Genomic DNA, 12,932 nt, shown 5'->3' with positions numbered 1-12,932 from the left:
TGCATGTAAATGGAGAGTCCTCTTCACACACTGAGGTTAATTATGGAGTTCCACAGGGTTCAGTGCTAGGACCAATTCTGTTTACATTATACATGCTTCCCTTAGGCAGCATCATTAGAAGACATAGCATACATTTACACCCAGCTCTATCTGTCCATGAAGCCAGATAACACACACCAATGAGTTAAACTGCAGGAATGTCTTAAAGACACAAAGACCTGGATGGCCGCTAACTTTCTGCTTCTTAATTCAGATCAAACTGAGGTTATTGTACTCGGCCCTGAAAAGCTTAGAAATATGGTATCTAAGCAGATTCTTACTCTGGGTGGCATTACCTTGGCCTCCAGTAACGCTGTGAGGAACCTTGGAGTCATTTTGACCAGGACATGTCCTTCAACACACATATTAAACAAATATGTAAGACTGCTTTCTTCCATTTGTGCAACATCTCTAAAGTTAGAAATATCCTGTCTCAGAGTGACGCTGAAAAACTAGTTCATGCATTTATTACTTCCAGGCTGGACGACTGTAATTCATTATTATCAGAATGACCTAAAAACTCACTGAAAAGCCTTCAGCTGATCCAAAATGCTGCAGCAAGAGTCCTGACAGGGACTAGAAAGAGAGAGCAGATTTCTCCTGTTTTGGCTTCCTGTTAAATCCAGAATTCAAAATCCTGCTCCTCACATACAAGATCTTAAATAATCAGGCCCCATCTCATCTTAATGACCTTGTAATACCATATCACCCTATTAGAGTGCTTCGCTCTCGCTCTGCAGGCCTACTTGTTGTTCCTAGAGTATTTAAAAGTAGAATGGGAGGCAGAGCCTTCAGCTTTCAGGCCCCTCTTCTGTGGAACCAGCTTTGGATTCAGGAGACAGACACTATCTCTACTTTTAAGATTAGGCTTCAAACTTTCCTTTTTGCTAAAGCATATAGTTAGGGCTGGACCAGGTGACCCTGAATCCTCCCTTAGTTATGCTGCAATAGACATAGGCTGCCGGGGATTCCCATGATGCATTGGGTTTTTCCTTTCCAGTCACCTTTCTCGCTCACTATGTATTAACAGACCTCTCTGCATTGAATCATATCTGTTATTAACCTCTGTCTCTCTTCCACCGCATGTCTTTATCCTGTCTTCCTTCTCTCACCCCAACCGGTCGCAGCAGATGGCCCCGCCCCTCCCTGAGCCTGGTTCTGCCGGAGGTTTCTTCCTGTTAAAAGGGAGTTTTTCTTTCCCACTGTCGCCAAAGTGCTTGCTCATAAGGGGTCATATGGTTGTTCGGTTTTCTCTGTATGTATTATTGTAGGGTCTACTGTACAATATAAAGTGCCTTGAAGCGACTGTTGTCATGCTTTGGCTCTATATAAATAAAATTGAATTGAACTGAAGACTTGGAGGTTAGTCTGTCGTCTGGTTTCCAACTCCAGACCAACAGGCAAGCGCAGTGGACCAACCAAGAACTGGAATTGGTTCTTGGGTATACAGCCTGTACCAAACAATCCAACAAAAGCTCGCAACCAAGTATATTTCCTATTTTGTGGGGTGGCTGTGGCTCAGGTAGAGCAGATAAGCTACTGATTGGAAGGTTGGTGGTTCAATCCTTTGCTTCCCCAGTCTGCATGCCAAATATCCTTGGGCAAGATACCAACCCCAAATTGCCCTCCGATGCGTTCATCGGAGTGTGAATGTGTGTGAATGTTTATTAGTTGCACTTGTGTTTAGAAGTGCTTGTATGAGTAGGTGTGAATGGGTGAATGAGGCATGTTGTATAGAGCGCTTTGAGTACTGCGGGAGAGTAGAAAAGTGCTATATAAGAATCAGCCCATTATTTTATTGTGTTAGCCTTTTTGACAATGTGCACTGTGTTAAGTTCGACTTCCTGTTTCATTAGTCAGACTTAGTTCAGTTATATTCTTCCCTGTTTCTAGTCATCTTTATCCAGTGTGTTTAAGCTCTCAGTTTCTTTCCCATGTCTCTGCCAAAAGGAGGCAGGGCCTTGCGGAGCAGTACCCAGTGGTGAGTGAGTTTGACTTTTTCCCTCCAAATCACCACAAGTCGAAACCTACTGTTCAGCAAACCACAAGTCCAGCAAAATCTAAGACTGTTTATTATTTGCACTGGGCTGTCAGAATACTGGTTATTACCAACTTCCATCCATACGAACTGTTCCAGCATCTGAGACTCTCTCCCCGGAATTTGACTTTGAACCTGACCATTTCTCTCCTCCTGTCATTATCTCAAACCTGTGTCTCAGCCTGTTCCTACTCGAAGGACGGCTAGGACCCTGACTTCCCCTGCACCCTTCCAGTTTCCCCGGTGAGGGTGGATAGGGCCCAGCTGGTCCCTGTCCCTGCGTGGTTCCTTGAGCGGCTAGGGCTTTGCCTGCACCCAGGGCGAGGGCAGCTGAGACCCAGTCCACTCCTGCTCCATATCTGTTCCTTGGGTGGGGATGACTGGTATCCAGCTTGCTCCTGCACCTGTCCCTGTGCCTAGCGTGATGGTGGCCAGGACCTAACCCGTCCCTGCACCCATATCTGCTCCTCAGGTGGGGACGGCAAGGGTTTAGCGAGTTTCTTCACCTATACCATTTCCTAAGGACAGACGGCCCAGCCATCAACATGAGCTCTAGCTGCACCATTCAGACCTTGCTGCTAGCCCTGCTTTGCCTCAACCAGAGGTTTCCCGCACGGGCTGGCCTTGCTCTATCTGCAAAGCTGCGTCACCGGTGACCTCCCAAGCTGCCATTCGCTGTCGCATCACCCTGCCGGTCCACAGTGAAGTGCCGCTGCCTTAGCTTGAAAGTGCTTCATCCTCAGAGCCTGCAGCTCAGTTTGTGTCAACCAACAGTGACCCACTTCCACAGACATCATCACTCAAGGGTGAGCGAAAAGCATTTTTTCCTCTATACCCACCCCGAGTTTAAGTTTACGTGCAGTTTTCTCCGGCTTTGAGGATCTAAGGGCTGTTCTGAGTACTGCCGAACTATCTGAAGCTAAAACTTTTTTTAAACCTGCATTTGAGTGTTTTGATTTGGAGTAAGGAGGTAAGGAAGTAAAATGAATTTATATGGCACTTTTAAAGACAGGAATCTGTTACAAAGTGCTTTACAGGGAACATAAAAACAAAAGCCAGTTATCCATTCCTGAGGTGGCCCATGGTACAAATGTATCCCTTGCTTCTGAGCCAGTTAATAACAATGACGTATAACACTGACAGTACAATCGCCTCTCTGTGAAAGCTATAGCTTGATTTTATAATTTATGTGAGGTTACTGTTGCAAGATCCCTGCCATCTGTAACTGTAAAAGAACCTAGCAAGAAGTTTTCGTCTTACTGTATTTGTAGCAAATTGTGAAAATCTGCTGCTTAATCTAATAAAGTGTTTAACAATATACCCTATGTTTTCACCTCTCTATTTGTGTTGCACTGTTCTTCTGCATGCTGAAGATAGCAGGGACAATCCTGGGGCTAAGTATTACTCCATAAGGATTACCCTCTGGCATGTGTTGCAATGTAAACTGTCAAGGTACGGTTAAGTTTGGTTTTAATGTGCAACAACAAAGCAAAGTATACCACACCTCGATATATTCATCATCTTGATTTATGAAACATCAAAGCAGAATCATCTCTTTGATCCTTCCTACTACTACATTACCAGTAGAAGTAGGCTATATTACCAGTAAATCACTAATTATGTGGTAAAGGAATGACATAAAATATGTTTAAAAGCCACTGTGAAGTCAACAAAATAACAAAAAAATAATAATCAGGATTCTGTTCAACATCAGACAATGACACCTATTATGAACTAAACATCAAATCCATCTAATTAAAGGGCTTACAATAATTAGGCTCTGACCTCTATCCTTCAAGTGCAGTGTCAAAGTGGAAAATCTGTATTTGCTTCCATTACAGAGCCATCAATAAAGCTTTCACAATAACTGCTTTTTTAACCTCCATAGTGTACAGCCACTTAATATACTGAGGTGCTGTTCTGCAACAAAAACATGTTCTTTGCAATTACACTTGAGTCAAAAGAGATACCTATGTTAAAGGACCTGACCTTTTATGTTAATAACCCACTTAAGGCATAAAATTTGGCATAATGGAGGACATTTCTGGACTGAAATCCATATTTCTTTGTCTGACCTTATTGATATTTTTAAAGAGAGTGTGTAAAATCTCACCACTAGAGGTCAGTAGATTGCAGACTGGAGTCAACTGAATTCTGATTTCTATGGGGGGTGCTGTAGGACAAACAACTCTGGCTGCTGTTCCTCTCTGATGTAAGCTGTCAGTCTGCTGTTTACCTCAGCTATCAATGTGTTCATGTTTATTTACTCTCAATGAGGCTTTGAAAAAAGTATATTATCGAAGGTCACTTCTATCCGTTGACAGTGATACCGAGGTGAGCTTTATCCTGATGGGGTTTTTTCGGTGCGTTAGCTGCTGTTAAATAAGAAAAAGAACAAAAAAAATATATATACTAATTTGCTAGCTAGTAACTGCATCTGCAGATTTTTCCCCTAATTGGAGACATCATAGTGGCTATGTTAGTCTTACATTTCATGCTGGCTCAAAGTTCTGACGTTGCCAATGAAGAGCAGAAAGGAAACACATTTCAAAGAAACAGCAACTCAAAAGGCAACTAAAACTTGATTTCAGATTTCCTAATGCATTGCAAAATAGATCGCTCTAAGTAGTTTGTAGAGTCTAGAAAAAAATACTGTATATGCGACAACCTTAAGAGCATTTGTTTCTAAGCAAAACACATCATTATAACACGTGTCACATACCCATTGGGGTCCCGACCCCATAGGCTTTTGAGTCAATGAGGCCTCCAATCTGTGTGAGGTTGCAGTTGCGCTGCGTGACAAATTCGATGGTGGTGGATTCCATGAGGAATGCGTAGTCCGAGGTGAGCACACGGTGAATGCCTTCCTCGACATTCTTCACCATCACAGAGTGCCGCCGACTGCTCATAAACTCCCACATTTTGTCATATGTTGAGATCTTGGTTTTCTGAGGAGACATAGAAGTGTAATGTGAGAAAATAATATTTAACTACTTAAACACAAAGCAATTTATAATTTAGCTAAATGTATTCATTGTAAAAGCCATGTACTGTATGTTTTGATCATCCTAAAGTTGTAACGTTAAATTTAGAGATTCATAAAGAGTTAATGTGTGTGTGTGTGTGTGTGAGTGACATTCATACAATCACACTTTTAAATACTGCCAATGCATGCAATCATCTACTTTCCAAATTTCATTAGGTTTAGCAGAATTTGTTTGGAGCTATAGCAGTACGTCATGCTTTTTGCCTGCCTCCGTCAATATCGCTTACGAGTGGAATATAAGTTGAAGCAGACAAGCATGCTAAACAGCAGTGTGAACAGTCTGAATTTGTATGACCATAATGTTCTTCTTTGATGCCCATAAAGCTGATAACACTTACAGGCATAAGCAGCAGCAGGGTACTCTCAGTAGCAGAGCACAGTGCCCAACTTAGTACACCTGTAATCACCATGAAAAGTCCAAGACCACATTACTGTCTGGGGAGGCAGATTTGAAGCCATTTTTGAAGCTATTTGAAAAGTAATTAAGTCACATCTTCAAGGTCCTGCCCGCCATTATTGTGTGTAATGACTTTTTGTGGCTGGTCGATATTTTAGATCAACTGGGTGATTTGTGGAGTGCCTATCAGAATCTTTTGGAGTCACTCTTGACAAATCAGGCAATTGAGCATGCAAGCTTCAGACTGCTGATAAGGCGAGAGCAGTGGCTGTGAATACACAGAGAGTCAGATAACCACCTATACTCTAAGTCAGGCAGACAGCCAAGGTATTTTTCCAAGAGCCTACGCACAGGAATTCAGAGCTGATTTCATTCAAACCATGCGCGAAGGGGTGGGAAGCACAACTAGTGCATGCAATGAATAGCTGCCAAACCAAAATAGTTCAAAAGAATCCATCCAATATGTTACATCCTCATAGTTTAGAAATACTGAATCAAAATCTTATGAAATTCAAAATTACAAGTACAAGCTACCGAAATACTTTGTGCTGGCTGATCCTCTTAAGTCATCACCAGTTTAATAAAGTTTTCATCCACCTGCTTCTGCCATGATGGGAAGGCTAATGCTGTCCTCTTCTTTTATTTCTGCTAAACCCTCAGTGAAACTGATGACACTGAAGGGGCCTTATATTTGTAAATGCTTTAAAATATCCTGGTTCATCGAAATCGTTGCTGTTGAGTTAGTTAGAATTTAGAATGAGTTTTGTATGTTCTTAAATAAAGTCTTAAATTGACAGATTTTCAAAGGTTTATATATACTCATCATGGGTATAATGTCATGGTAATTCTGAGCTTTTAATGATTTCTTTAAACTGTTAAACTGTTCTGTCTGTTCTGGTTCTGTTTCTGTGTTTTGTCTTCTGTCTCTGTACTAAGCTCGTGTGTCTTATTCCTGGTGTCAATGTTAGTTATTTCCTGTTTTGTTTTGTGTGTGTCCTGTGTTTAGTTTTACTTTCTCTTGTCTCATTAGCCAGTCTGTTCAGCTGTGTTCCCAGGCGTTTCCCATCTCCCTAATCACCTGGTGTGTATATACTGGCTTGTTTTTGTATTTTGTTGTTTCAAGGTACAGAAAGGAAATGACTAGTGTGCAAAAAGTCCTTGACCAGTCCCCTAACATAACAACTGTCAGCCATGCTGGTCACTATAGATGCATGATTAAAGAAGAATCCTCTACTTCTCCAAAGACTTCTCGTTTGTAAAATATGTTAACAGAACCGAGGGAGGAAGACGGTAGACAAGCTCCTTCATGTCACTGCTGTGGTAAATGAGTTCCTTCATAAAGCTGCTGCAGGATATCTGCTCCTCTTTGCAGCCATGGCCAGTGGGTTGAAGCTTCCTCTGCTTCCGCTTTCCAGGTTTTCTTGATCACCTCTTCTCAGTGGTCTTCAGGCCAGTGCTGTCCACACCACCCAAACCAGTGGGGTCCGAGCCATCTGAGCCAGTTGGTCCTGTTTGGCCTGAGGCCGAGGGTCCCTTGTAAGCTGAACCCAAGCCATAGGGTCTCTATCTTCTCTTCCAATTCGTTGACCACTGGCTTTGCTTTCTGAGGAGTCTCCGTCAATACCAGCCTCCAATTAATCATCTTTGCAGCAAGATAAGCCACATCTCTTCAGTTGCCCATTCCCAGGGTTCCTTCATTTTATTCATTCTTCATTCCCCTGGCCGATTCCCTGAATTTATTTTTCCTCCTGAATTGCTTCATCTCAGTTTTTGGACTCCTGGCAGACTTCCTGAATGGTTTTGCCTGCACTGGCCTCTGCCTCTAGACCTCAATACTGTACATGACTGGGCCAACCTCCTCTCTGACTGTCCTTTGGCCGGGCCAGCCACTGGTCTGTTTTCTGTTTTGTTTGGACTCTTTTTGTTTTTGTTTCTGTTTCTTCTGCATACCAAGTATGCTCGAGCAAGACACGGAATCTCAAGTTGCTCTCCGATGCATCCAGAGTATCAATGCGTGTGAATTAGAAATAGAAAGCACTTAAGCATGGAAATTTGAAAGGCTTCTATAAATGGGTGAATGATGCATGTTGTGCTTTGAGTCAGGAAAATCAAGTAGAGCAGAACAGCTGTATATAAAAAAAAAAGGTAAACTAGGCCATTTTTTTTAATTAGCTCCAGGGGTTAGAAGATGAAGATTATGTAGACATAACAAGGTGAAGTCAGAAGGTTCTCTGTGATAAATGTTGCCTTCGACACTATTTTTGATGTCTCCTGTCAAGACACGTCATGTTGAGAATGGTGTGGTCTACTCCTTTAAAAGCAGCAGTACATCTCAGTCAAAGGTCCTCAAGGTAATTAAGTCTTCAAAGTTCAAATTTGGTACTGTGGGCAGTTTCATGCCCAGAATGCTATGACCATCTATAAAGGACTTTAGTTGTAAAAGGAATTATGATTTTCCCTAAAATTGTGGAGATGAATAGACGTTTTAAAATAGATCTAAATACAGAGTGAACTAAAGCATTAAACGTTTTTTAATTTAATCAGTGAGAGTACCAAAGCTTGTTGATTCAATTCAGTTTTATTTATACAGCGCCAAATCACCACAACAATCACCTCAAGGTAAACCCTACAATAATACAAAAAACCCACAAAACCCCAATAATCCTTTGACCCCCTGTGAGCCAGTGTTTTGGTAACAGTGGGAAGGAAAAACTCCCTTTCCACAGCATAAATGGAACAGCCTGCAAAGAGCTGGCTGCCAGTCGGTGGTAGACTGCTGCCTACTGGGAGTCTGCACTTTTTCTTTTTGGCTTGCCTCATGGAGACATGCTTGCATAAACCAATGGATTATAACAATGGATAACATCAAACCCATATTTTAGCACCTGCTGTTGGACTGCAAGGTAAGTAAAACCTTTTTTATTCCTTAATTTATGTTTAGGACTATGTCTCTTGTAGTTATTAACTTAGGCTATCACCTTACAACACTAACAGAGCAGTTAACAGTAGTTTAGTAGCTAACAATACTTAGAGTTGTCATAAAAACTAAGTTTTTATAAAAATAAGGTTGTCATAAAATAAGCTGGCCATTATTATCGTAAATATGTATAGAGAACTAGATGAGGTAAGTTCTACTTTAAATAAGACATTAAATATATTTTATATATGTGTATATACAGTACTGTGCAAAAGTTTTAGGCAGGTGAGAAAAATGCTGTAAACAAAAAAAATGCTTTCAAAAATATGACTGTTAATCATTTATTTTTAATCAATCAACAAAATGCAGTGAATGAACAAAAGAGAAATCTAAATCAAATTAATGTTTGGTGTGACCTCCCTTTGGCTTCAAAAAAGCATCAATTCTTCCAGGTACACAGTCAGCCAAGACTACATAACTAGGCACTGCCTGGATTGATTACAAGAAGGCGTATGACTCGATGCCCCACACCTGGATCCTGGAATGCCTAGACCTATACAATACCAACAGAACCCTGAGAGCCTTCATCAGGAACTCAATGGGGATGTGGTGGACAACATGCTAGGCCAACTTCAAGCCCATAGCACAAGTCACCATCAAGTGCGGGATCTACCAAGCAGATGCTCTGTCCCCACTGCTGTTCTGCATAGGCCTGAACCCCCTCAGTGAGATCATTAACAAGACTGGCTACTAATGTTCCCTCTAATTTTTCACGTGTCTGAGCAACACACAAACTCCCTGAGCGTCTCCTTTGACCACCGTGAGTGACATCAGACGTGTGCGCTGTGGTCACGCCGGCATCTCATCCATCCAAGTTACATGATTTATTAAAATAATCGAATTACAGCCTTTACATTTATGTTAGACTACTTTTAATTAACTGCTTTAGTCCACTTACAATAAAAATTAATAAATAAATCTTGTTCATGAGCTGTGTAGCATGTTAACACTATTGGAAGTAAAAATAACTTGAACTCCAATTTCGAGCTCTGACTTGTATTATGAGTCTGTGGTCTGGGAGAGAGTCTGTAACTCTCTGTCTGCAAACTACAATATTTAATGACCAATGTTGGGCAATTAATTATATAGTTACTTCTTCAAAAAAGTAACTGACTTTGGCAAACAACAAAGTTTTTTGCAGCTATTTTTTAAACGCAGCCAAGGCGTTTTTTTAAATAAACATTTCAAACTATTTACAGAACAATCAGCTGTTCTGCATCAAATCTGATGCCACACAAATTATTTGTGCCACTCCAAAAAATAATTTGTGTCCACTATGAGATGAAGGAGAACAACAGCCTGATACCTGCAGGCCTGACAGCAGCAGATGTATCACTGCTGTAACACCTGTAACACTCAGCAGTCGCCTCATTGTTCTGACACACACAACAAAACTACTGACTCAATTAACTACTGATTTTATCTACTGTTCTGATTTTATCTGTTTTGATTTATATACTGTTTTGTTTGTTTGTTTGTTTGTTTGTTTGTTTGTTTGTTTGTTTGTTTGTTAATTAGTTTGTTTGTTTGCTTGCTTGTTTTAATCAATTTTAAATCATGCTTTTTATTTGTTTTTGTTTCTAATGTCTCTGTAAAGCACTTTGAATCACCTTGTTGTTGAATTGTGCTATACAAATAAACTTGCCTTGCCTTACACTACACACTGCCTACACAAGATTTGCGCTGAACGTCTCAAATCTCTCACATCTCAAAACACCGCCGTCACTCCTAAAACTTCCCCCCGTTTCTTAACAACAAGATGCCACTTTGCCAAATCATTTTTTGATTGGTCGACACGGTACTTTTTTGGACCAATAGGAAAGGTGGGGGGGGGGGGGGGGGGTTGTTTTTGCTCACAGGCTTTCGAGCCTTTTTTCTTATAAAACGGCGTTTTACCATTTCTTCCCGCAGTAAATATAAACAACGGCAGTATTCAGGAAGAAAACCAAACGTTGCAGATATTTTTATCATAACTCTGGTTTTACGTGGCCGATCAACACAATTTAAAAACTGGTATAAAGTCCACACTTTGTCCGTCAGTTGTTCCGTCTGTCCTGCTCACATCTCCAATGGTTGTACACGTTGTCATTAACATAGCTTCACTCCTCATCAGCCACGCTGCTTTGCTAGCTAAAATACTGGTATCAGCACATAAGGACGCTGTCATAGCCTGTCAACCACGTTGATTGGCTGCGTATGGCCTGTAAATGGCCTGTATTTATATAGCGCTTTACTAGTCCCTAAGGACCCCAAAGCGCTTTACATATCCAGTCATTCACCCATTCACACACACATTCACACACTGGTGATGGCAGCTACATTGTAGCCACAGCCACCCTGGGGCGCACTGACAGAGGCGAGGCTGCCGGACACTGGCGCCACCGGGCCCTCTGACCACCACCAGTAGGCAGCGGGTGAAGTGTCTTGCCCAAGGACACAACGACTGAGACTGTCCAAGCCGGAGACTGTCCTCGAACCGGCAACCTTCCGATTACAAGGCGAACTCCCAACTCTTGAGCCACGATCGCCCATATATATACGCATCGGCTTAACTATGGGATATGGAGGCATCGTTCTAATCCCATATGGGAGCAGCCAGTCACTTACTGACTAACACTGCAAAACATGATTGTTGAAGTATTAATTTTAATTTCAATTCAGGTTAGTTTTTTTTTTTTGTGCGCCACGCAGATTTTCTGTGCGCAGAGACCGTGCCAACAGAACAGTGCGCAATTTCGCACATGCGCAGCTTAGAGGGAACATTGCTGGCTATGGATACCGACTACGGAGTGGAGCAGTTGTCAGCCACCTCCTGTACATGAATGACATCGAGCTGTTTGCCAAGAGTGAATGAGACATCGATTCACTGATCCACTACAGCAACGATATCGGAATGTCATTCGGACTGAATAAATGTAGTCAGATGATAACAAAGAGCGGGAACATAGTCAGAACTGTGGGGATCAAACTACCAGAAGGCAACATCACAGACATAGAGGACAGTTACAAGTACCTGGGGATCCCGCAGGCAAACCACGAAGAGGTCGCTAGGAAAGTTGCAACCACCAAGTACCGGCAGAGGGTCAGGCACGTCCTGAGGAGTCAGCTGAACGGTAAGAACAAGATCCGGGCTTTCAACACCTATGCCCTGCCCGTGATCAGGTACCCTGCTGGGGTAATAAGCTGGCCAAAGGAGGAGATAGAAGCCACTGACATCGAGACCAGGAAGCTCCTGACCATGCATGGAAGGTTTCACCCCAAGTCCACTACCCTAAGGCTGTACGCTAAGCGGAAGGACGGAGGCCGGGGACCAGTGAGTGTCAGCACCACGGTCCAGGATGAGACAACGAACATCCACGAATACATCAGGAAGATGACCAAACGCGACCATATGCTCAGTGAATACCTCAGGCAGCAGAAACCCAAGAAAGAGGAAGAGGGACAGGCCCCTGCACGGTATGTACCACCGGCAGATAGAGGAGGTGGCTGATATCCAGAAATCCTACCAGTGGCTGGACAAAGCTGGACTGAAAGACAGCACAGAGGCACTAATCATGGCAGCACAGGAACAAGCTCTGAGATCCATAGAGGCTGGGGTCTATCACACCAGGCATACATGGAGCGCCATAACCAAGTGGCCGGCATAGTGTACAGGAACATCTGTGCCGAGTATAACCTGGAAGTCCCGAGGTCAAAATGGGAGACGCCCCCAAGGGTGATGGAGAATGACCGAGCTAAGATCCTGTGGGACTTCCAGATACAGACGGACAAATGGTGGTGGCTAACCAACCGGACATAGTGGTGGTAGACAAACAGAAGAAGACGGCCGTAGTGATCGATGTAGCGGTTCCCAATGACAGCAACATCAGGAAGAAGGAACACGAGAAGCTGGAGAAATACCAAGGGCTCAGAGAAGAGCTCAAGAAGATGTGGAGGGTGAAGGTAACGGTGGTCCCCGTGGTAATCGGAGCACTAGGTGCAGTGACTCCCAAGCTAGGCGAGTGGCTCCAGCAAATTCCAAGAACAACTAAGATTTCTGTCCAGAACAGCGCAGTCCTAGGAACAGCTAAGATACTGCGCAGGACCCTCAAGCTCCCAGGCCTCTGGTAGAGGACCCGAGCTTGAAGCATAGACCGCCCACAGGCGCGAGAGGAGAATTTTATATAGATATATATGTCTGTGACGGTTCTCAGTCATCCAGGTCATCGTAGTCAAAGGAGCTTGCAAAGAAAAGCGTCTGGACTTCTTTAAGTTGCTTGAAGACGTTTCACCTCTCATCCGCGAAGCTTCTTCAGTTCTAAGGTCAAATGGTGGAGAGTCCCAGATATAAACCTAGTGGGAGTGACCCTCCACAGAGGGACAAAAGGACCCCCTGATGATCCTCTAATCGCCTGAGCCAAGGTGGGAAACTGGGCGTGGGTCCCAATCAGCCAGG

The 12,932-nt window shown here is 42.9% G+C and overlaps 1 protein-coding gene across 2 annotated transcripts in view; it reads right to left on the bottom strand.

Moving 5' to 3' along the window:
- grik2 (glutamate receptor, ionotropic, kainate 2) overlaps positions 1-12,932 on the bottom strand; it is a 323,504-nt gene that overhangs the window by 39,676 nt on the left and 270,896 nt on the right. For both annotated transcript variants that reach the window (XM_026183896.2, XM_080308219.1), the window contains exon 14: positions 4,800-5,025. In XM_026183896.2, coding sequence (XP_026039681.1) covers positions 4,800-5,025 — 226 coding nt within the window. The remainder of the gene's footprint in view (positions 1-4,799; positions 5,026-12,932) is intronic.

Source organism: Astatotilapia calliptera, chromosome 11 (assembly GCF_964374335.1).
Source record: "Astatotilapia calliptera chromosome 11, fAstCal68.1, whole genome shotgun sequence".
NCBI classification, from domain to species: domain Eukaryota; kingdom Metazoa; phylum Chordata; class Actinopteri; order Cichliformes; family Cichlidae; genus Astatotilapia; species Astatotilapia calliptera.
Note: the sequence above shows the minus strand (reverse complement) of the source record. Positions and strands in the feature narration are given on the sequence as shown.